The sequence below is a fragment of the Clarias gariepinus genome, chromosome 9 (genome assembly GCF_024256425.1).
Source record: "Clarias gariepinus isolate MV-2021 ecotype Netherlands chromosome 9, CGAR_prim_01v2, whole genome shotgun sequence".
In the NCBI taxonomy this organism is placed as follows: domain Eukaryota; kingdom Metazoa; phylum Chordata; class Actinopteri; order Siluriformes; family Clariidae; genus Clarias; species Clarias gariepinus.
Genome location: NC_071108.1, coordinates 34,793,202 through 34,816,354, shown reverse-complemented (window position 1 = coordinate 34,816,354; position 23,153 = coordinate 34,793,202). Strand labels below are relative to the sequence as shown.

The 23,153-nt window shown below is 37.7% G+C and overlaps 3 protein-coding genes across 4 annotated transcripts in view; all 3 read left to right on the top strand.

Moving 5' to 3' along the window:
• Positions 1 to 12,847, top strand: part of LOC128530192 (H-2 class II histocompatibility antigen, A-U alpha chain-like) — a 70,853-nt gene extending 58,006 nt beyond the window's left edge. Inside the window, exon 5 of the mRNA XM_053503960.1 lies at positions 12,762 to 12,847. The gene's annotated coding sequence lies outside the window, so the exon portion shown is untranslated. The remainder of the gene's footprint in view (positions 1 to 12,761) is intronic.
• On the top strand, positions 9,667 to 12,877 carry LOC128530194 (H-2 class II histocompatibility antigen, A-R alpha chain-like). Of its 2 annotated transcripts, none has more exons than XM_053503964.1 (5): positions 9,667 to 9,799; positions 10,155 to 10,313; positions 12,131 to 12,412; positions 12,531 to 12,660; positions 12,762 to 12,877. In XM_053503964.1, the coding sequence occupies exons 1-4, from the start codon at positions 9,742 to 9,744 to the stop codon at positions 12,650 to 12,652; spliced, it is 621 nt and encodes a 206-aa protein (XP_053359939.1). In that variant the 5' UTR covers positions 9,667 to 9,741; the 3' UTR covers positions 12,653 to 12,660; positions 12,762 to 12,877. The 2 variants fall into 2 exon arrangements, with proteins under 2 accessions (XP_053359939.1, XP_053359938.1); XM_053503963.1 differs by having other exon boundaries at positions 10,065 to 10,313.
• Positions 12,878 to 17,173: 4,296 nt separating this feature from the next.
• LOC128530190 (H-2 class II histocompatibility antigen, E-S beta chain-like) lies at positions 17,174 to 19,899 on the top strand. The gene is made up of 6 exons (XM_053503958.1): positions 17,174 to 17,246; positions 17,409 to 17,681; positions 17,911 to 18,192; positions 18,468 to 18,581; positions 19,207 to 19,247; positions 19,361 to 19,899. The coding sequence occupies exons 1-5, from the start codon at positions 17,189 to 17,191 to the stop codon at positions 19,227 to 19,229; spliced, it is 750 nt and encodes a 249-aa protein (XP_053359933.1). The 5' UTR covers positions 17,174 to 17,188; the 3' UTR covers positions 19,230 to 19,247; positions 19,361 to 19,899.
• Positions 19,900 to 23,153: the final 3,254 nt, after the last annotated feature.

Below are 23,153 nucleotides of genomic sequence, written 5' to 3'. Positions count from 1 at the left end.
TAGGAAAAAATGATCTGGACCAGTTGCAGGAGACACTGAGTGAAAAGGAGATGCATGAAAATCAGACACTGGCAAAAGCTTCCAAACCCAAGGTGCCAGAACAGAGGTATCCTATGCGGGAAAGAAGGCCTCCAAATAGACTCTGCTTGGAGATGTATACACCCCAAAGTGAAAGTGACAAGGAGAAGATAGAGAGAGGAAAGAAAGTGTGGGAAAATGCTAAAGTAAAGAAGGGGAAGCTCTGCCTTAGCAACCCACAAACATGCACACCCCGCACATACATGTGAATGAAAATCTTAAGGTTTTAAGCTGCCTTTTTTTTTTGTCTTAGGGGTTTATGTATTTGGTGGATGACTGGGACGCCATCATCCAAAGCGGGGGTGGATGTAGGGAAGACGTAATATTGTCTCCCACACACTAGAGGGAGCTGTGTTTATTTTTTGTAAGTAAATGTGTGATGAGGCCCCTTCTCTAAATTGTTGAGCTTGTTGTTTAGCCTCAGTTGTTTTGTTCTTATGAGAAGGTGAGATGGCAGTTCTTTTTGTGCTCATAATAATCTGTATCTTTGTGCTATCTACAGATGTGGCCATTAAGACTGCGTGTGTTTTCCTGTGGGATGCCTCAATTTATCGCGCGGCGCGCCGCAACTTGCCGTAAGCAACATTTGGGAATTTAAATAAATGTGTTGTGCTTCACTGAATATCCGCCAGATGGCGCATGGAAGGACTTTATTTAAATGCCGGACCAAGTACTGTACAACGAAGAATTGTGTATAATTACTTAGTCTAAAACAATATTGTTCCCAATGCTGAAGCAAACATGAATTTTATTTTGCTTTACAACAGATCTTTCATGATAAATGCGTGTTTATGTGCTTCATATTTTTTTCATAATGATGAAATAGGATGCCCAAATTCGTGCTTTAAAATTCTTAATAAGTTTCTTATATATTTTTTGTTATGTTTTAACAGGGACAAAACAGTAAAAGACATGGCAATGTCTCGGTTTACATGGTGTTGAAATTAATTTAATTTCCTGATAGTAGGCTATCTGATAGTCTTAACTATGCGAATGTCCTGATTCGTGAATATGCCAACATATCTTATTTAAAACGTAAAAAATGTGTCGACATCATCAGAAGACATGAATGAACTATATATATTATATTATTAAGTAAATATTATTTTATGACCACGAGCTTCTTCAGGCATTTTATAATAAGCATTATATTTGCTGTTTGTGTCCAGCATTTAATAATTATTTCATACATTATTTAACCATGGCTGAAAATAATAGCTGGAGTGTGATGTGATTGTGAATTCATGACTGAAATAAAGCAGTTTGTCTTTTGTAAAGTACTTTCACTTTACAAAAGGCAGCGTTTTTATAAAGCGTTTTTTAAAGCCAGCGGTTTTATGTAGGTTGATAAACGTGTGTTGTACGGTATATACACCGCGACAGCGCGCGCAGTTACTCACTTCTCACCTTTCATGTAGGTCTGCTCGGACTAATTCGTTTTAAACCCCTCAAAAATGTGTGTGTATACAGCCCCAAACCTCCATCAGTTATTAACAATAGCATCTATTTAGAAAAAATGCCCCAGTGATTTCGGAGCTTCAGGAAATCTCTCGGCGCTCTGCGCATAACACCGGGCCAACTCATGTCGAAAAGAATTTATAAACGGTTTCTAAATGTGGGCTATTGTTTTTTTTTTATTACTTATAGTATTTGTTAATTTAATTTAAATGAGGTTTGGGCTCAGGACTTCGATTCGGCATCGTGATTCCCCTCTTTAATTTACTCCATAGTTTTAATCAGCGCTCAGCCGCATGCATTAAGTTTTCCAGAGCGCACCGGCAGAAGTAGACTAATGATTATGAATGCGTCGGGAAAACAGCAAGCAGACTGACTCTGACCATTTAAAAAAAACGTTTGCGTTCATTTTCTGACGCGCTCAAGTTCACCAAAAACAATACAGAGCAGCGCAGCTTATTTGCTTTCAAACATTTATAAAATCACGTTTTTTCGTTATTGTGAGTGCGCTTAAATAAAAGTTGAGTCTTATAAAGGCATGTAGTCTTATATAGTTTTATTATATAGTTTTTGCACATTAATCAGAGTCCTCATCTGTTACGTTTTGAGGACAATAGTTTTTTTTCAGCCTGTCACGGCGTGCGCCCAAATCAATATCGCTCCTCGCTCACTAGTTAGGCCGCCTCCCCTTCGGGGTTTGTTGGTTTACAGTGGATTTTACCACGCGGTGTGAGTGAGACGCGCGCACACAACGCGGAAGTGCGGCATGCAAACGGAGCAAATGAAACGCGGCCCAGAGACTTCAAAGAAGAGCCAGCGCGAGCGGACTGAGGCAGGAGCTGCTGTCCGCGGATGGCCGTCGTACTCGTATTTTATAGCGCAGGGTGCAAACCCGGGATCATTGGCATGGATGAGCTATGTCCAGCTCTGTACCAGCATGTCATGTGGGCATTATAAGACTAAAAAGTGGCAGTTGGCACGCCTAAAAATAGACGCAGGTTAATTTTTTTATGATCTAAATTAAAATCCTCCTCTTTAGTGCCTCCTATTCCTATTAATCCTATTGTTCTTTTAGTGTCACTGCGTGTGCTTACAATGCCAGACAACATTTAAATGCAAATTATTCACTCTCCCCAAGTGTGAATCAGCTGTTCTCACCTATACATATTAACCTATACGTTCTCACCTAAAGTGTTTAGGTGAAATTCCACCTATACAAGTGTGACAAATATGAAAAGAAAAAAAATAGGAAGGGGCAAATACTTTTTCATGGCACTTCACATGTAGTCAGATTGTTCCACTGGGCTGAAACTGTAGCAGGTGGAGTTATAGCACTTTTCAAATCACACTTACTATACACTGATAAGAAATAACTTTGAATGATGAATTCTACGTTAATATGATCTCGGGCTTGCTCCACATTATAAAAGCAAAGCGCGGAGATGGAGATCAGGGAAGTACGTGATGTGGTGGAAAATAGGCAGTGGCGGTTCTACACTGAATTGCTCCCCGGGCGAGACTCCCTCCCGCCCCCCGTCAGCGCCACTTCTAACCAACCAAACCCCCTGTCTGAAGTCTGCTCGGTCTTGTTAATTTGTTTTAAAACCCCCAATTCTGTGAATTCCCCCAGCAGCGAAACCGGTTTGATGACTTCACACCTGTAGTAAAGGTGAGATGGGGGATTACAGTAACTGTGGGTGCGCTTCACCTCGGAGCGCGCTGTCGCGTTGTATTCAATGAATAGACTAAAACAAAATCATGTTTGCTTCAGCATTGGAAACAATATTGTATTAGATTAACTTTATTAAAGATTATACACTTTTGTATTCTTTGTCCACACACGTGGGCATCTTTAAATTTTTAGATATTGATCCTTTCTCGATGCAGCGAATTTTCTGAGCAAATTAATAATAATTTCCACGAATGAAAAGCAGGAAGAAGAAAAGGTTACGCGAAAATAAGAAAAAGCTTTGGAGGTAAATGCTGTGAAATGCTTTAAATGAACAGATTCTGCCTATAACAGGTCAGGGACAGTAAGGCTGGACCCAGCAGCGCACCACATCCCACATCATAATACATGCTGATGATGACCAACACGTCTCCCCTGATCTACCAGAGCCAAGTAAAAAGAATGGCAATCAAACAGAATAAAATTAGTAGCAGCATTAACTTGTGCTAGTTATTATGATGGTGGTCAATATTAATTGAAATAATGTTTCTCAGCATTATTTCGTGTTAATATTGACTACCCTAATAATTAAAATGAATAACTAGTTTACTAGCGTGAGCTACTGCTGCTACTGATTTTATTTCAGCTTACCTGTTCAGTTTTATTGCCATTCCTTTTAAAATATTGTCTTTATAGATTTATATGTTGTTTGTCTTGATGTTCTTTTTTTTTCGTTTCTTTGACCCAATATATGTTCAGTGATACTTCAAATAACTAGGGCTGCAACTAACGATTATTTTGATAATCGATTAGTTGGACGATTATGTTTTCGATTAATCGGATAAAACCTAACCGCTTCTTAAATTTGATATTTTGCTTATAACTATTAAAAAAAAACATAAATCAGGGTATTATTTATGTATAAAAATAAACTTTTAAAAATGCAAAAGCCACATATAGAGTTTAATAATCTTTAATTTTGACATTTTAAACCTTAAATGAAATGTAGTATATAATATATACAGTTTATATATATATATATATATATATATATATATATATACACACACACACACACACAGTATATATATATATATATATATATATATAGTTTAAAAAATACACTGATATATTCAGTTGATAAGATATAAACAGCTAAAATAATGTAATTTTGTATAATAAAACTATGTATGTATAAGTAAAACCACAGTAAATTACAAGTTAACTTTGTAGTGGACTATAAAAAAAACTGTAGAAATGCAAAAAGCTAATAGTCACAAATGTACTGTTATTTGCGTTCGCTGAAAACCACAACAATCACTAAATGTAATATTCTACTGTTATTTGCACTGTGTAATTTAAGATAATTTAAAGTAGCGCCATTTAACTAATCACTATTGCTCATGAGATGATTGCGCAATGTGATGCTAGCAAGTAGCACGTGAACAGATCTAGCGCACCTGTCCCGAAGTTAGCCAACAGTTTAAAAAAAACACTTAAACTATACCACTTTTACACGATGAAGAAATACAGTTTTTACCGACCCTGCTGACGTTTCGCCATCCGTAACACCAACAGTGTTCGTGCATGACATGCCGTGAAAGCTCGGTCTTGCATAGCGTGCAGGTTACCGTCTTTTTAGAGGCGTTTAATGTGAACTGCTATCAAACCTTGATTACAGCAACTGTGAGGTGAGTGCTAATGTGTTTCATAGCTTAAGAAAAAAAATTCTCAATTGCAAACATGCATTTAGTACTGAAGCATAACTTGATAATGTAATGGCTATATCGTGGTATTTTAGCGAATAGCACCGGAATTTTAAGCACTGGCTAGGAATCGAATCCGGGTCTCCCGCATGGCGGGCGAATCACCTACCACTGAGCCACCAGTACCCGTCTGTGTTTAAAGCGCATAAATATAGGCTAATGTCATACATCTTTGTAGTCCTTTTGCACACGCGCGGGTGCGTTCCAATAATAATAATAAATTTGGAGAACTACTACTACTAATAATAATAATTCTGAATGAAAATGATGAATAAATACATAACAGTTTGAGCTTGACACGTTTATGAGCTCTGTCGCTTGCCGTCAATGGGCGCCTAAGAGACATAACATTTTTCGGCTTCAGTAGACACACAATACTTTAGACTGAAACACGACTGCCCCCTACAGGTATTGAAGGGCATTTTCACAGCTTGCCGCGCGCACTCGCGGCAAGTCGTGGGATCCCTTTTCCGAAAACGTGCGTTTTTAAAGGCCAGATCTGTAGGTTAACCATCTACAGTATTTAAAGTAATTATTTTGATGATGGAATGTTTATTGAAAGAGATGTGGCATTATTTTTATCATTTTGAGAGATCTGTGTGGTTTAATTTGAATTAGTATAGTTGTGGCTGTATTTGTGGTATTTTGTTTTACTATTTTGTTGTACTTGCATTCTATGTTTAATTGAAAGAAAATTGCTTCAGTTGTTTTGTTCTTATGTGAGTTGTTTTGTTCTTATGAGAAGATTGCCTGTTTGTCAACCGAGGCCTGGTGTGGGGAAAAAGCAACTAAATAAAGAGAGAGAGCTGCCCTGCTGTCGATCCAGCCACAAATGGTGTCCTCCCTTCTTCTTAATACACCTAACACAACGCAGAGACTCGTTTGGGAGCACATAAAGAGGGTTACATATATATATATATATATATATATATATATATATATATAGTTTCATTCTTTTTTTTTTTTTTTAAATAAACTTTAACTTAATAAATGAGCGAGGTCATGATAGGTCTTTTCCCATAAGAAATAATGGAAACTCAAATTATTCGTTCCACAGCCCAAAAAAATAAATACATAAAAATAATTAACACAAAATATAAAGTAAAAATTAAACAAATAAACCTGCACTTTACCTTTAAAAAATAAATTTTCTGTTTTGTGTGTGTGAAGCTAAAGTAAGAGAAGAGGAGGAATCAGCCCCTCCCCATTCCCTCTTCTTGTCTTACACAGTAACACTTCCTCCTCTCTTATTTGAGTTTCTCACACACACACACACACACACACACACACAAACAGAAACACTGCCTTATCAGGAAAATTAACATGGAACATCGACAGAGAACAGAGAGAGAAAATAGATATTTATCCTCTATAATGAGACTTTCTTTTGCATTACTCGCGCGCTGTACACACACGCATACAGACACAACATATATATGGCCATAAAAGAAATGCACCAGAACACCCAGTGCACCACAGCCCAAGGCCGCCGATCCGGCCTCCAAACTCCCTTGATACCAGCCTGGTCAGTCCACATGGGATTCACCGGACAAACAAGTCCCATTCTACAACCCACAGCACCAAGAGGATCCACTGCTAACATCCTGATATCAGACACCACAGCACCGCCAGAGGCCCAGCAAAGCCACATTACAAGGGGGCAGATGTGTCCTGGTAACACGGATACTGGGCTTAATGTTTACAACGTAACGTCAGGGTGGATCAGTGTATCTGACTAAACTCCACCCCCAAACATCTGTCAATCGATCAATAAACCAATAAGAGATTTTCTATTTATTACATGGTACCCATTACAATCCATTTTCAAACATTTTACTTTGTTAAAAATAAATACTGTTAGAGCATCAGAATATTAAATTAATGTAAAATGCTTTAAACCACACAGTCTAATATATTTCATATTTTCGCTTAGCTTCATACATTTACAACACACAATACATCTGCTATGACAACAGCGATGTGTATGACCACACACACACACACACACACACACACCTCATGGAAACTCACCCTCCTGCCTGCTGTCTTCCAATTCAGGCCCTTTATGATCAGACTTTGTAACAGTTTCTTCCCACAAGCCATCAGACTTTTTAACATCCAGGTACTGGACTGACATCCCCATCACACACACACACACACACACACACACACACACAAAGCAATGTTTACACATATGATTTTTAAAATACTACTCGACTGTAAATATATTATTATACTGTACTGACCGCCTGCATTACTGCAGATAATCAACAAGTTATTGTTACATTTAGTGTATTTATTATAATATCACAACATCCTTTACACATTTTTCACTCCTGAACTGTGCACTGGTCAGTAATGTGCTGTTATTATCTGTGCCTACTGGGTTGTTTTTTGTATTATTGTACTGTACCCATGCACTTTATGTAGTCCAGTGTTACAGTATAATGTATGTATGTGTCGTCCTCTGTAGTGTAAGTGTTGGTTTATGGAGCTCCACAGTTCGTAGTATTGCTGATATACTGTACTGTATATGGTTAACGACAATAAAAACAACCTGACTTAAACCTCAAAAGATCTACATTGTTCATCTGTTTAAATAGAATATAATTTTTTTTAATCTTATTTAAATAGATATCTAAACAAGGCAAATAATAAACAGTTTGTCATCCTGGGAATGATAAAATATGTGTTTGGGATGATCAGAGATGTTCCCTCGGACGGCTCAAGGACGAAAGTCACTTTTGTATTTCTACAGTCTGTGTTTGAGTACGTTTATCGTCTGTTCTGTACACAGGTGCATTTCACAGAGAAAAAACATGACAGAAATAAAAAAAACTTTTTAAAAAGTCTGTGTGTGTGAGAAAGAGAGAAAGATAGCACGTGCAGGACTGCAGTGATAAAGAGAGTAGAGAATAAAACGCTGTGGATAACGGAGCACCGGAGAAAGCGTGAGAAGATAAATCGTGACATCACTGCACACGACAAGCGTAGTAGTATACGTGCACAACCCAGATCTCAAGAGCATGCATTTTATTGTTTTGGTTTTGAAATGCATGGTTGTGCAATTTGTGCCACAATGTTGTGTGCTTGTGACGTCACCGAACGCGCCAAACACGGCAGTAACATAACTAGATCTCTACGGCATACACCGTGATGACGTCTTGTGCATGAAAGGACACGTAATGTTTTTTAATGTTTTTGTTGGTAACGTATATATACACTACCGTTCAAAAGTTTGGGGTCACTTGCAAATTTCTTTGTTTTTGTTTAGGGATTTATTTTCTACATTCTACAACAATACTGAGGATTTCAAAACTATTAAATAACACATATGGAATTAGGTAATTACGTAACAACAAGAAAAACAACAGTTAGTTGTTATTTTAAGACACAGAGGTCAGCCTTTCTGTAATAGTTCTTGCAAGAACAGTATCGTCAAGTGCATTTGCAAAATCCGTCAAGCACCATAATGAAACTGGCTCTCATGAAGGCCGTCCCAGGAGGGCGAGACCAAAACCTACCTCTGCCGCAGACGAGAAGTTCATTTAGAGTTATCAGCCTAAAAAATGACCAATTTACATCACCTCATATTAGAGGCGTTATGAAGTCTTTACAGAGGAGAAGTAGCAGAAACATCTCACCATTAACTGTTCAAAGTAGATTAATGCATTTTTGGACGCCTTCAGCCTTTACAATGTAGAAAGAAATAAAAATCAGGAATCATCATGGAGTTAGAAAGTGACCCCAAACTTTTGAATGGTAGTGTACACAACTTGCACATGTGCACTGCGGGGGCAAAACGATATCACAGGAACATGTTGGAGGTTTAGCTATCAAGATGAAAAGTCTCTAATTTTGCATCCAAAAAGATTTATTACACTTTGTTTTTTTGTTTATAATATTATTTTCACTGAATTTGAGATATAAAGGGGATCGCAGATGCTCCCATCGGTCTTAAAGAGTTAAACATCTTCAAAAACACCTGAACAAACAAGAGAGAACTTATACATAGGAACAGGAACTCTCAGCCTAGCTTTAGCATAGCATTAGCATGAGCATAACTGCCTCTGTGATAAACTATGAACAGCAGCACGCGACCTGAACACATGAGACATGAAACAAACTGACTATCAAACAAGACCAGAGAACTAGACTGTGAGATATAATCAGAATTCAGCTAGAGTAGATGATAACATTGAAAACATGTGACCCCTGACCCCTGACCTATAGTGCATACTGGGAGCAGTAGTCTATCATTATTATAATGGGATAATCATTCATAATACAGAGGCCCAGATCCATTATCTATAGCACTTATCCTGAGCAGGGACACAGGGGGTCTGGAGAATATCCTAGGGAACTTAGGGCACACAGTGGGGTACACTACACTACAATGGAGTGCCAACCTCTCATGGGACACAATCTGTCTCTCTCTCCCTCTCTCACACACACACAGGAAGGAAACTGGAGAACCCGGAGGAAACCCACCAGCCATACAAACTCCACACACACAGAGAACGAACCCGGACCCTGGAGGTGTGAGGCGAGAGCGCTCAGTTACAAGTGAAGTGAAGTATGATGAAGTGTGAATCTGAGGTGAGACTCTGCCAGACACAGCTGACTCACAGAGAGAGAGAGGGGATCTGATTGGAGGATTTATTCTGTACCTCTTTCTCTGTCTCTATTACTCTGTGTGTGTGTGTGTGTGTGTGTGTAGTCAGTGACAGGAGGATTCATCAGAGCTGCTCAGTTACTCACACACACTTCAGGATGAAGTTGTTTCTGCTCTTTTTCACACTAATGTGTGTGACGGATACAGAGGCAGAGTGTAAGTCTCATACACTTTATTTATTTATACAGTATAAAAATTACTGTTTATAGAGTTTTTTTTTCTCCCAAAAAGTTTGGTATGTGGAAGAGTGTGTTATATATTTTATTTTATTGGGGGGTTTGGAGGGGCAACAAATATGCAGCTCTGTTTAATTAAAATAAAATAAAGTTCATTTTGTCAGACTTTAATTGTTTTTCTTAATAAAACTAATTAAAATAACAGGAATTTGAAGTAACGTGTGTGTGTGTGTGTGTGTTTACAGCCAAACACGGTGATATAAAGGTGATTGCATGCTCAGACACGGATAAGGAGTATATGTTGGAAACTGATCAAGAGGAGATGTATTACGCAGACTTTGTAAAGCAGCAGATGGTGAAGATGCTCCCGCCGTTCGGTGAATCTATCGACCCTCCTGAAGGAGAGTACGGGCGCGCCGTGACAAACACTGGGATCTGCAAAACCAACTTGGAAGTGGGGAAAACAGAATATAAGGACCTAGAAGAACCTAAAGGTGAGTGTGTGAGTTTACACAGGGAGGAATTTTACATATTTAATCTCGTGACTTTATGTTTGACTGACTGGAAATTATAGAGTGAAATAAAACGCGGTGTGCGCGTGCCGGGTGTTATGCGCTAAAATGCCCCCCTGCCATGGATTGCCCCCCCTACATAATCGCTATCAAATATTGTGTTAGAACATAAATTCATAGGTTAATGGTTTACAAATTACAAATTACATGAGACAATAAAATAAAATAAGCAATATGAAAATAAATATGTTGTATATGAAAAAATAGATTTTTTTTATATACTGTACAACATGTATACTTTTGGATTGTTTATTTTATAATAAAAATACTTTACTCAAATTTTTCATCATGAACAATATTTATTTTTATTGTATATAAATGCTTATTTGTATATTCATGACAAAGTCCTTAAAAATAAATGTGCCACAAAATAAACATTATACAAGAATTTGTATTCATGGTTCACATAACTAGGGTTAATTATAATATTAATATCATATTTGATAATAATAAACCTATGAATTTATGTTCTACTATAATATTTAATAGCGATTATGTATGGGGGGGAAATCCATGGCAGGGGGGCATTTTAGCGCATCTGTTTAACACCTGTTTGTGTGTGTGTGTGTGTGTGTGTGTGTGTGTGTGTGTGTACATCCCTCAGGGAACTGGTTCCAGGATTATCATCATATTTACATTTATATTACCATATATTTCTAATATTTTAACTCTATATCGTGTCTGATTATGTCCTTACCTGTGTATCTGATAGACCGCCTTCAACACTGAATGGGAAATGTAGTCCATAGCGCTGATTAATAATTATATATACTTCTGTAATATCTTGTGACTGAGAAACGAGCGATAGAAATCTGGATGTCTGAGATCTGGAGTTTCACTTAAACTTGTGTTTTATTCACATTGAACATTTAGCGTCACCCGACACACAACCACTAAGTTATTATTTTCCAAATGGTCTATGCTGGGAGCAACCGAAAGACCAACAACAACAGCAATTTGCTTAACAATGTTGACATTACCACAATTTTAAGTAGTTTATTAATGGTAACTAAATAAAATTGTGAATGTGTGTGTATATTTATTCATTTATTGTATTGGTGAAAATTTAAGACCTTTATGGATTATTTTTCTCCGTTATTTTGTTTATTATTATTATTATGATTATTATTACTAAATGTATTCATTCTGACATTGGTCAAACTTCATGAAACACTGGAAGGATAAAATCTTCCATGTGAACTCCATATAGAGCAGCACAGTGGTGTAGTAGTCAGTGCTGTCTTCTTGCACCTCCTGGGTTGAGGGTTTGATTCAGGTCTCTGTGCATGGAGTTTGCATCTTCCCCCCATGCTTGGTGGGTTTCCTCTGGGTGCTCCAGTTTTCCCCCACAGTTCAAAGACCTGTAGATTAGGCTAATTGGCGTTCCCAAATTGCCCGTAGTGTGTGAATGTTGACCTGAGGTCCTAACATGGTTGCAAAAATGGGAACAAATACAATATTAACCACAGGCCTCCATAATCCCTACTTGGACTACAGAGGGTCCTAGATGGATGAATGGATGGAATACCATATGATTTAGTTCATTGAAAAAAAAATCCACTTCTAATCTTTAAAAATTTTGAAAAACATCTTTTTTCTTTATTTAAAAAAAAGCCATTCCTTAGTCCAAGGTTATCAATTTTACTAGTAATAGAGGAAATTATAGAGATTAAAGAAATTGCAAATGATCTCATTGCTTTAGAATAACAGTGCCATATGTGTTTTATATTTGCCCACAGATGTTCCACAAAACTCCATCTATCCCCGGGATGATGTTAACGTGGGGACACAGAACACACTCATCTGTCACTCAGTGCGTTTCTTCCCCCCACCTGTCCGAGTGCGCTGGACCAAAAACGGTGAAGATGTGACTGATAAATCTTCACTCAGTCAGTACTACCCGAATGAAGACCACACGTTCAACCAGTTTTCCCACCTGACCTTCACTCCAATGGAAGGAGACGTTTACACCTGCACAGTGGAGCACAAGTCCCTGGAGACCCCCGACACCAAGACATGGGGTGAGACAGAGTGTTTAATTACTGCTGTCTTTAAAGAAACCTGGCAAAAATACTAACCAAATGAAGGCATGTAAACAGAAATATTACACTGTGTGTGTGTGTGTGTGTGTGTGTGTAGAGGTGCATGTTGAGCTTCCCAGTGTGGGTCCGGCTGTGTTCTGTGTAGTGGGTCTGGCTGTAGGACTGCTCGGAGTCGCTACTGGAACTTTCTTCCTCGTCAAAGGAAACCAGTGTAACTGATGCTTCAGGTAAACTAACTGAATTCACTTTAATTACTTACTAAATATTATGTTTATATAAAGTGATACTGTATATAATGTTCCTAAAGACTCTTTATTTCTCCTTTCAGGTGAAAGAGTTACAGGGCAGATGTATTTTAGATATTTACTTTTAGGTTCCTTTGAAGACGTCTTATTTCAAGTTTTCTCCAGCCACTCTCAAACACTCTCAGTGCTTTCATGCTTTTATTCTGGTTAAAATAATCTAAAGTGTAATACTCATAGACTTGTCTTAATTTTATATTTTAAATGTAAAGAACAAGCTTATTAAACTTATTCAGTATGAATATATGATTACAGAAACAAAAGTCATTTAACATGTGATTATTGTTAGTTTTCATGGATATATTTTTGTAATCGGTATCTGAAATAAACATGATGTCAATCTGTAGTGATATGCTAAAGTGTAATATAAAATAAAGTTACTATAAAAAATAGAAAATACATCACATTTCTTTTTTCATGAAACCTTTAAAGGGTTAAAGTAGGGGCAGGGGTATCTCTGGGGTTAAGGCATTGGACTACTGATTAGATCGAATTGGTTCAAACCCCACCACTGTCAAGTTGCTGCTGTTGGGCCCTTGGCCAAGGCCCTCATCTGTATAATTTGATTGAAAACATAAGTCGATCTGAATAAGTATGTCTGTCAAATGATGTGATGTAGAGACTCTATCCTTTTTCCCAAAACAGATAGCGAAACCACTGCAGTGATGCAGCAGTGTGGTATGACATGGTTCGAAAAATGTGTTGTACTGATAATTAATTTAGATTAGACGATTATTTTACATTTACTGTTTTTATTTAAAAAAATTGGTACAGAGACTCCTAAACATATTTGGACATTAAAGCCACACATTCAAATGTATTAATTCTACTGCATTAGTAAAACAACTGAACCAAGTGTCAATTATTTTAAAGATACCACAAGTGCACCTTTCAGGGAAAACATTCGTTTTTTTTTTTTTTTTTATGTTTAAAACATATGGAAATAATAGACATGTAGTCCCCAAGGATGTTAAACTATTTTATTAAAACCCTAAAACTAATTTTTATTAAAACTGTAATCCACTACTGGGTGTTTGGGCACTGGTGGCTCATTGGTAAGTTTCTGGCCTGCTTTACGGAAGGCCTGGGTTTGATTTCCAGTCAGTGCCCAAACCCCAGCTACTGCAGTGCCGGCCCCAAGCCCGGTTAAAATGGGAGGGTTGCGTCAGGAAGGATAGCCAGCGTAAAAACCTGTGCCAAGTTAATGCATGTCCGCTGTGGCGACCACTCAACATTGCTCGTTGGCGTCCCCTCAACGAGAGCAGCCGAAAAACTAACAAGAAGACATGTTGTTCATAAAATTAGACAAAAACTATTCAGACACCCAGTAGAGGATTACTTAAAGTGTTTTAATAAAATATGTTACCATCCTTTTTCAGGAGAACTTATGGTCCTGGAATCACGTTCTTTAATGGTTGCGAGGAAAGATTTCTTCCAAGTTTCAACCAAACTTTCAGTTAATTCACACCAGCGTATCAATAATCTGCTCATTTATAATTTTTACAGTAAACAACAGTTGGTTTGATGGTTTTTAATGCAGTGTGATCATGACTTAAGCATTCCAATACTGTTAGAGGCCACTCTATGTGCTGGCTGTGTTCTTACTTGTCAGGTATTTCACTCACTCATCATCTATACCGCTTTATCCTGTATACAGGGTCTCAGGAACCTGGAGTCTGTCCCAGGAGACTTACGGCACAAGGTGGTGTACACCCTGGACAGGATGCCAATTTGGGAGTGTGGGAGGAAACCCGCCAAGCACGGGCAGGACATGCAAACTCCATGCACACAGACCCTGAGGCGGAAATCAAACCCGGTCCCTGGACAGCGCTATCCACTAAGACATCGTAGCGCCTGATCTTGTGATCTGAGGGTCTTAAATTTATATCTACAACTTAAATTGTATTTCTAATAAATTTAATATATTGACAGACAGGATTAGGATTAGACAGATAGGATTGTTTCCCCTGTGCCCAGTCTTCCAAAAGCTCATGAAAACGTTGTTGACTTATCCAAAAATATCCCGACAAATCATTGTGGAAACCTCTCACAGGAGAATTTCAAGCATTATATTACTTCATCAATACCTGCAAAAGAGAAATCTACCAAAAGTCTTAACCTACTCAAAGAAGAACACACAGCCCTGATTTTATTTTAATTTATGGTCTTAATTTCTCCTTTTTAAAATGATAGATCTTAGTAACAACAACAATAAAATGCATTGTAATCACACCAGGAGGTAAATATAGGGCAGTTACTGTATCAGTGTTCTGCATAAAACTATATACAGTGGTGTGAAAAACTATTTGCCCCCTTCCTGATTTCTTATTCTTTTGCATGTTTGTCACACAAAATGTTTCTGATCATCAAACACATTTAACTATTAGTCAAAGATAACACAAGTAAACACAAAACGCAATTTTTAAATGATGGTTTTTATTATTTAGGGAGAAAAAAAATCCAAACCTACATGGCTCTGTGTAAAAAAGTAATTGCCCCCTGAACCTAATAACTGGTTGGGCCACCCTTAGCAGCAATAACTGCAATCAAGCGTTTGCGATAACTTGCAACGAGTCCTTTACAGCGCTCTGGAGGAATTTTGGCCCACTCATCTTTGCAGAATTGTTGTAATTCAGCTTTATTTGAGGGTTTTCTAGCATGAACCGCCTTTTTAAGGTCATGCCACAACATCTCAATAGGATTCAGGTCAGGACTTTGACTAGGCCGCTCCAAAGTCTTCATTTTGTTTTTCTTCAGCCATTCAGAGGTGGATTTGCTGGTGTGTTATGGGTCATTGTCCTGCTGCAGCACCCAAGATCGCTTCAGCTTGAGTTGAAGAACAGATGGCCGGACATTTTTCTTCAGGATTTTTTGGTAGACAGTAGAATTCATGGTTCCATCTATTACAGCAAGCCTTCCAGGTCCTGAAGCAGCAAAACAACCCCAGACCATCACACTACCACCACCATATTTTACTGTTGGTATGATGTTCTTTTTCTGAAATGCTGTGTTACTTTTACGCCAGATGTAACGGGACACGCACCTTCCAAAAAGTTCAACTTTTGTCTCGTCGGTCCACAAGGTATTTTCCCAAAAGTCTTGGCAATCATTGAGATGTTTTTTAGCAAAATTGAGACGAGCCTTAATGTTCTTTTTGCTTAAAAGTGGGATGCGCCTTGGAAATCTTGCCATGCAGGGCGTTTTTGCCCAGTCTCTTTCTTATGGTGGAGTCGTGAACACTGACCTTAATTGAGGCAAGTGAGGCCTGCAGTTCTTTAGATGTTGTCCTGGGGTCTTTTGTGGCCTCTCGGATGAGTTGTCTCTGCGCTCTTGGGGTATTTTTGGTCGGTCGGCCACTCCTGGGAAGGTTCACCACTGTTCCATGTTTTTGCCATTTGTGGATAATGGCTCTCACCGTGGTTCGCTGGAGTCCCAAAGCTTTAGAAATGGCTTTATAACCTTTACCAGACTGATAGATCTCAATTACTTTTGTTCTCATTTGTTCCTGAATTTCTTTGGATCTTGGCATGATGTCTAGCTTTTGAGGTGCTTTTGGTCTACTTCTCTGTGTCAGGTAGCTCCTATTTAAGTGATTTCTTGATTGAAACAGGTGTGGCAGTAATCAGGCCTGGGGGTGACTACAGAACTCAGGTGTGATAAACCACAGTTAAGTTATTTTTTTAACAAGGGGGGGGGGGGCAATCACTTTTTCACACAGGGCCATGTAGGTTTGGATTTTTTTTTCCAAAACCATCATTTAGAAACTGCATTTTGTGTTTACTTGTGTTATCTTTGACTAATAGTTAAATGTGTTTGATGATCAGAAACATTTTGTGTGACAAACATGCAAAAGAATAAGAAATCAAAAAGGGGGCAAATAGTTTTTCACACCACTGTAGCTCATTCATGTCATGGTTTAACATCTGGAGATGTTTTTCTGCTCATGGTTGTTGTACAGGGTGACATTTGAGTTACTGTAGTCTTCCAGCTGTTTAAAGAGAAAAAGTCTGGCAAGTCTGATCTTGGTTTTCTTATTAAGTTTCTTTTCTTAAGTTTTTTTTTTTTTTTTTTTACATTTATTAGTAATGCTGTTAAAACAGATTTGTTATAAAATACTATTCTGTTAATAATTTACTATCAGAGCAGCAGCACTGCAGATCTACACATTTTGTTTTACTTGACATTAGTGTAGTGTAAAGGAAGTACTTGGAGATGTGCTCTTATTGGAAAATAATAAACTAAAATAAGTTCAGTAACTCTTCTCTCCTATAATGTAATTAAATTGTGACAGTAATGTTAGACTGTACTGACTGTGTGGGGGATGAACAGTATTAATTTGAAATCTGCCTGGTAACACATGACTGTGTGTGTGTGATCAGAAGCGTGTGTTTGAGTAGAGTGTGTTCACACACTCTCTCCTCACTGAGTGAACACTGTGTGTGTGTGAGACACGATGGCGAAACTCGTGAACCTTCTTCACCTCGTCCTGCTGGGAGTTTACAGTACAGTGGGTGAGTAGAGTGTGAACAGGCTTTACTGTAAAGTTTACACTCAGAACTCTAATGGGTTTAAAACTAAAGTCATGCCAGGTTTCAAGTTCACTCATCATGAGCGCTTTAAGAGCAGATTAGTGATGCCGTGCTGTAAATAATGTTTAACATTCTGTTTATTAGATGGACATTTTCAGTGGACTGAATTCCATTGCTTGTACAGCTCTGAGGATCTACATGACATGGAGTTTATAGAGAAATTAATTTACAACAAGCTGATGGACCTGCAGTATAACAGCACTCTGGGGAAGTTCATAGGATACACTGAGCAAGGCGTCAGACACGCAGAGAGATGGAACAAAGACACCGCAGACCTGGCATCACGGAAAGCCCAGGCGGAAACCCTGTGTAAATATAACACTAAGCTTAACCAAGATCTCATCTTTAGTGAAACGGGTGAGTGAGACAATTTTATAACACAAAACTGTTCTGAATATAAAATATATAATTTCATGATTATGTTATTAGATTGTTCAATATTTAATAACCACATTTTTTATTACTAATTTAATCACACACACAAGTCTTATAATAAACACATGTGTGTGTGTTTCTTCTTCTTCTTCTTCTTCTTATTATTATTATATATTAAGTGTTTTATTGTATGTTATTGTGATTTGTTCAGTTGAGCCTCAGGTGAAGGTTCACTCAGTGAAGCACTCAGATGGGTCACATCCTGCTATGTTGATGTGCAGCGCTTACAGCTTTTACCCAAAGCTCATTAAAGTGACCTGGATGAGAAACGGACAAGTAATTAAGGGAGGTGTGACGTCCACAGAGGAGATGGCTGATGGAGACTGGTACTATCAGGTCCACTCACATCTGGAGTATAAACCTGAATCTGGAGAGGAGATCTCCTGTGTGGTGGAACACGCCAGCTTCAAAAAGCCCATGAGCTTTAAGTGGGGTGAGTCTGATCATTTAGATCCACATTACTGAGTCTGCTGTGATATATTACACTTAAACAAGATCACATATGCTGATATTTATTCACTATACATTCAGTGTTAAAATGGCATAATTTGTAAATATTTATAATTTCCTCCCTGACATGAAGATTGTATTAATTAAACCGGATATACTGTAAAATCACGTCTCAGGCGGCTGGCATCAAAGGTACTGGATGTGAGTATTTTAAATGTTTGTGGTTGTGTAATAAAAACAAAAACTTAAACTTTACAGATCCCTCCATGTCTGAACCTGATAAGAGTAAGATCGCTATCGGGGCTTCAGGTCTGGTGTTGGGTCTCGTGCTCTCAGCTGCTGGGTTCATCTACTACAGGAAGAAATGCTCAGGTCAGTGGAGTGGCCCTTAAAGCTCAGAGCATTTGAGATATTGTTTGTTTTGCTGTACTTTAATAAACACATAAAGGGAATATCAGGATTGTGCAGTATAGAGTGATGTGTCCTTTTTTCAGCACAGAATTTGCAATCTGATGAACAGAATTTTAGTTCATTTTAACCAACTATATAAACATGACTGAGCAAAAAATAAAAAATGGGTCACATGGGCGAAGAAATAGCACAGATACACATGTTTTTATTTTTGTTTTCAGCTGTTTCTATGACCAACATAATAATAATAATATACCCATTTTGAAAGCTCTACATTTTTGTGACGTCATTCCCACATTCCAGTAGTGGTAAAATTTACATTATATGATAACTTTTGTTCTACCTAACATATCTGAAATATATCTGAAGCCTCCCCGTTAACACACACCGACAAAGCTTTCATATAAGCACATTTATATTATTGATTTAATCATCAGTGACCTGTGCTGTGCCGCCTGAGTTTTAAATCAATCTACACCAATCCATCAAGGACAAATTTGAGAAATATATAACAATCATGATAATCTTTCCTTGTAGTGATGATGTTGTTAAATTGTTTAAATCCATTGTGATTTCTTTTCGACAGGACGCATCCTGGTGCCGACATAAACACTGGTGAATCTCACTGTAGGTTTAAGTTTGATCTGTAATGGCTCTAATGCTGTGTCATTATCATCTGGGTATATCCTGTTTAACACTGTATGGTTAAGCTCACACACGATATTTCTTATTTTTTGCAGGTGTTGAAGGGGGAACGTGTTTGATGAGGGGGAACACTGGAGGTTTTGCTGACATTGTTTTATCTGTTCCTGCTCTGTAATGAAAAGTCCTTTCTGATCTATTAGGTTTTAATGTGTGCATCGGCCTTTACATTTTGACCAGCTTCATGTAACATAATGATGACAAATAACTGTATGAGGTTTATTGATTATATGCTTTATAATAATTCAGTGGGTCACACAGAAGAGACATTTGACAGACTGAGGAAACCTGCTTTTAAAGATAAACACATTAATTATTACTTTCCAAATAATTCTATAAATGAAGATTTTCATGAATTATTACACAGCCATCGTGAATTTTTTTTTCCCAAAATAGACTTTGATTATTAAAGCTTTAGCGCCCCCTACAGACTGCTTTAGTCTGGATTGTGTTTCCTCTCAGTTATAACTTTAATTTTCTGTTGTTGTATCATCATAGCTTGTTTTTGATTCTGTATGTACACTGTCTCTTATAAAACTTTAGACTTTAAAGTTGTAAAATAAATGGATGTCACTTCTTTCATGGAATAAATATTCTTTTTTTTTTAAGAAATACAATTTGACAGTTTGTCAATTGAATAACTGATTATATAAACAGTTCTGTTTAGCAGATTTATTTAAGAAAAATCTTGTATTAATGTGAAATAGTTCATTCTGAATTGTGCACTACACAAATTAACAGATGTTAATAATGATATGCCTTGTTGGACATGTGTAGGTGTGGTGGTGTAGTAGTTTTGCACCTATAAGGTCTGGGGTTCGATTCCCATCTCTGGGTCTGTGTGCATGGAGTTTGCATGTCCTCCATGTGCTTGGCGGGTTTCCCTCGTTTCCTCCTACAGTCCAAAGACATGCAGATTAGTCTAATTGGTGTTTCCAAAAAAAAGTTTTTTTCCCCATTCTATTCTTTCTTGTTTATTGATGGTATGTTTATAAATTTATCATTAAAGTATTCAAATTAAAATATATATTTAAGGTATTATAAGTAGGGCACTGGTTGCTCAGTGGTAGGTGTTTCGTCTGCCATGTGAAAGGCCCGGATTTGATTCCCAGTCAGTGTCCAAACCCTCAGCCACTGGATGCAGTTCTGGTCCCCAGCTTAGATAAATTTGGAGGGCATAAACCTGTGCCAAGTTGTTGTGCGGATCGGATAGTCCGCTGTGGAGACCCCTTGCCGAGAGCAGCCGAAAGACCAACAACAAGTACATTCAAGCATTTTTATTGTATTACAAATAGATGAGTAATATACCATGAATATATTCTTATTGTAGCAGTAGCACGCTGTTATACTTCTGGCGAAATCCAAATACTAAAAAGTAAACTTTGTGGTCAAGGGGTCACCACAGCAGACCCTCTGATCCATACACAACTTGGCACAGGTTTTATGGCCTTCATGACACAACTCTAGAAAGGTCTATTATGCAAGCTAGACAAATTAGGAATAAGAGGCAAAATGCATAATCGGATAAAGAACTTTTTAGAAAATAGGACAATAAAAGTCAGAGTGGGCACAGATACTCAAAAAAATACAAAGTAGAAAACGGCACTCCGCAAGGAAGCGTGTGTAGCCCAATATTATTCAGCATCATGATAAACTACATATTCAATGGAGTAGAAGAAACAATAGGAAAATCACTATATGCAGATGACGGAGCACTGTGGGTCAGAGGCAGGAACACAGAGTACAGCATCATCAAGATGCAGAGAGCAATTAAAGGGGTAGAAAATGGGCAAATAAATGGGGATTTAAGATATCTATAACAAAGACGCACAGTATCTGCTTTACAAAGAGACATAAGAATATCTCTCTGAAACTATACGAACAAGAACTAAAACAAGTACAAACAGTAATGTACATATCTAGGAATGTACTTTGATGAAAAGCTAACCGGTAAAATACACATGAAGAAAATAAAAGAAAAATGCAATAAAATCATAAACATAATGCGGTGCCTAACAGGACAGACGTGGGGAGTTACTGTAACAGAGGCTAATCTGTTAATCTGCATATACAATGCACTCATGAGAGCTACCATAGACTATGGATGCTTAGCATACTGTACATGTCAGCAGCAGAGTCCACCTTAAAACAAATAGACACGAAGCTTAAGCCTTGACAAGCCTTGGCAGTTTGTTGTGGGGCCTTCAAAACATCCCCAGTATCAACTATGCAGGTAGAAACAGAAGTAATGCCAACAAGAATAAGTAGAATAAAACTACTGTTGCCATACTGGGTTAACCTACAAGGGCATAAGAAAGAACATCCAAAAAAGGCTATTCATAAATAATGCTGGGAACACAGCAAAACAAACCTACACAGCTTCAGATGGATAGGGGACACTAAAGCAAAAAGCCTAGGACTCCATAAGCTCAACATCAGTCCCACAGTACCACTGCACAGCACCCCACCATGGAAACTCATAACCACACCAGTAGACGTAAGTCTAAAACAAAATAAATTAAGGACAACCCAACACACATTCCATGCTGACTAATAGTATAAAACCATATAAAAACAATAGGAAATAAGAAATTAATAATATACACGAACAGTTTTAAAGACCCAGGTACGGGATGAACAGGGGCAGCGTTCTATATCCCACAACACAAAATATCAGCTAAAGAAAGAATAACAGACCAACTATCAGTATACACTTCTGAACTAATAGGAATACAAACGGCACTTAAATGGGTGGAGAAGAATCACCAAGGAGAGACAAAAATAGCATCTGACAACATGTCAGCCATAACCAGTCTAGAAACAGGAAACTCATGTAGACAGGACATCCTATTTAATATACTGCAATTAATAACAGAATTATACCATAATGGTGTAAGGATTACCGTCCTATGGGTACCAGCACACGTAGGTGTAAAAGGAAACAAAGAAGCAGATAAACTCGACAAACAAGCACTCAAACAAAAATGTCCAAATAAAAATCTCAATAAGCAGAGCAGAAGGTAAGAAAATATTTAAAGATCATGCAAACAAAATATGGCAAGAAAGATGGGATGAAGAAGAAACAGGTAGACACATGCATAAAATAATAAAAAAAAAAAAGATCAAAAGAGGAGAAGTATGGGGTAGAAACAGAAGAGAGGAAATCATCATAGCTACGCTAAGAATAGGACACGCAGGACTAAACCAAAGTCTTAAGGTAATAAGCAAACACCCAACTGGAGAATGTGAATTCTGTGGACAAACAGAGACACGCACCCTGTTATGGGTAATGTTACAGATAATTAATGTATTGTTGTATACAAATTATTGCAGCTTATCAGTGTTATTATAGTGCCATATAAAGTGTACTGGCCTATAATGTAGTGGTATTATCATAGATCTACTGAGTAGTTAGTTATGTGCTTACACAATGTATGTAACAGTCAATAAAATGGGCTTTTGTTCAGGTTCTATGTATTTTATTATAAAGTCATTGAATGTGCCTTCATACGGCTTATAATAGGTTTGCTTGTGTGTTTTCTTCTCACAGTGAACTGTGTGTAAATCATCCACTGCCTGTGTATCAGCTGATTTCTACACCAGCTTTCCGTCCTGAGCAGAAGGTGAGTGATAATTTCGGGATTCACCTCTATTTTCAGGAACAGCACTGAGCATGTCTTAATCAGGGGACAGGGACACACACGTCTGTCTCTTCATGGATATGATATGTGCGTTAACATGTTAACAGTGTGTGTGATACTTAATGGCAAAAGCCAATAATTGTACACAGCATTACTAAATTGAATTGATTTATTCAATTTTGATAATTGA

Bases quoted from the DNA above. Each gene is read 5' to 3' on its own strand.
- LOC128530190 (XM_053503958.1), top strand. From the start codon at position 17,189: ATGGCGAAACTCGTGAACCTTCTTCACCTCGTCCTGCTGGGAGTTTAC. The intron at 17,682-17,910 runs GTGAGTGAGACA...TGATTTGTTCAG, and splicing joins TCTCATCTTTAGTGAAACGG to TTGAGCCTCAGGTGAAGGTT. The intron at 18,582-19,206 runs GTCAGTGGAGTG...TCTTTTCGACAG, and splicing joins CTACAGGAAGAAATGCTCAG to GACGCATCCTGGTGCCGACA.
- LOC128530194 (XM_053503963.1), top strand. From the start codon at position 9,742: ATGAAGTTGTTTCTGCTCTTTTTCACACTAATGTGTGTGACGGATACA. The intron at 10,314-12,130 runs GTGAGTGTGTGA...ATTTGCCCACAG, and splicing joins GGACCTAGAAGAACCTAAAG to ATGTTCCACAAAACTCCATC. The intron at 12,413-12,530 runs GTGAGACAGAGT...GTGTGTGTGTAG, and splicing joins CCCCGACACCAAGACATGGG to AGGTGCATGTTGAGCTTCCC.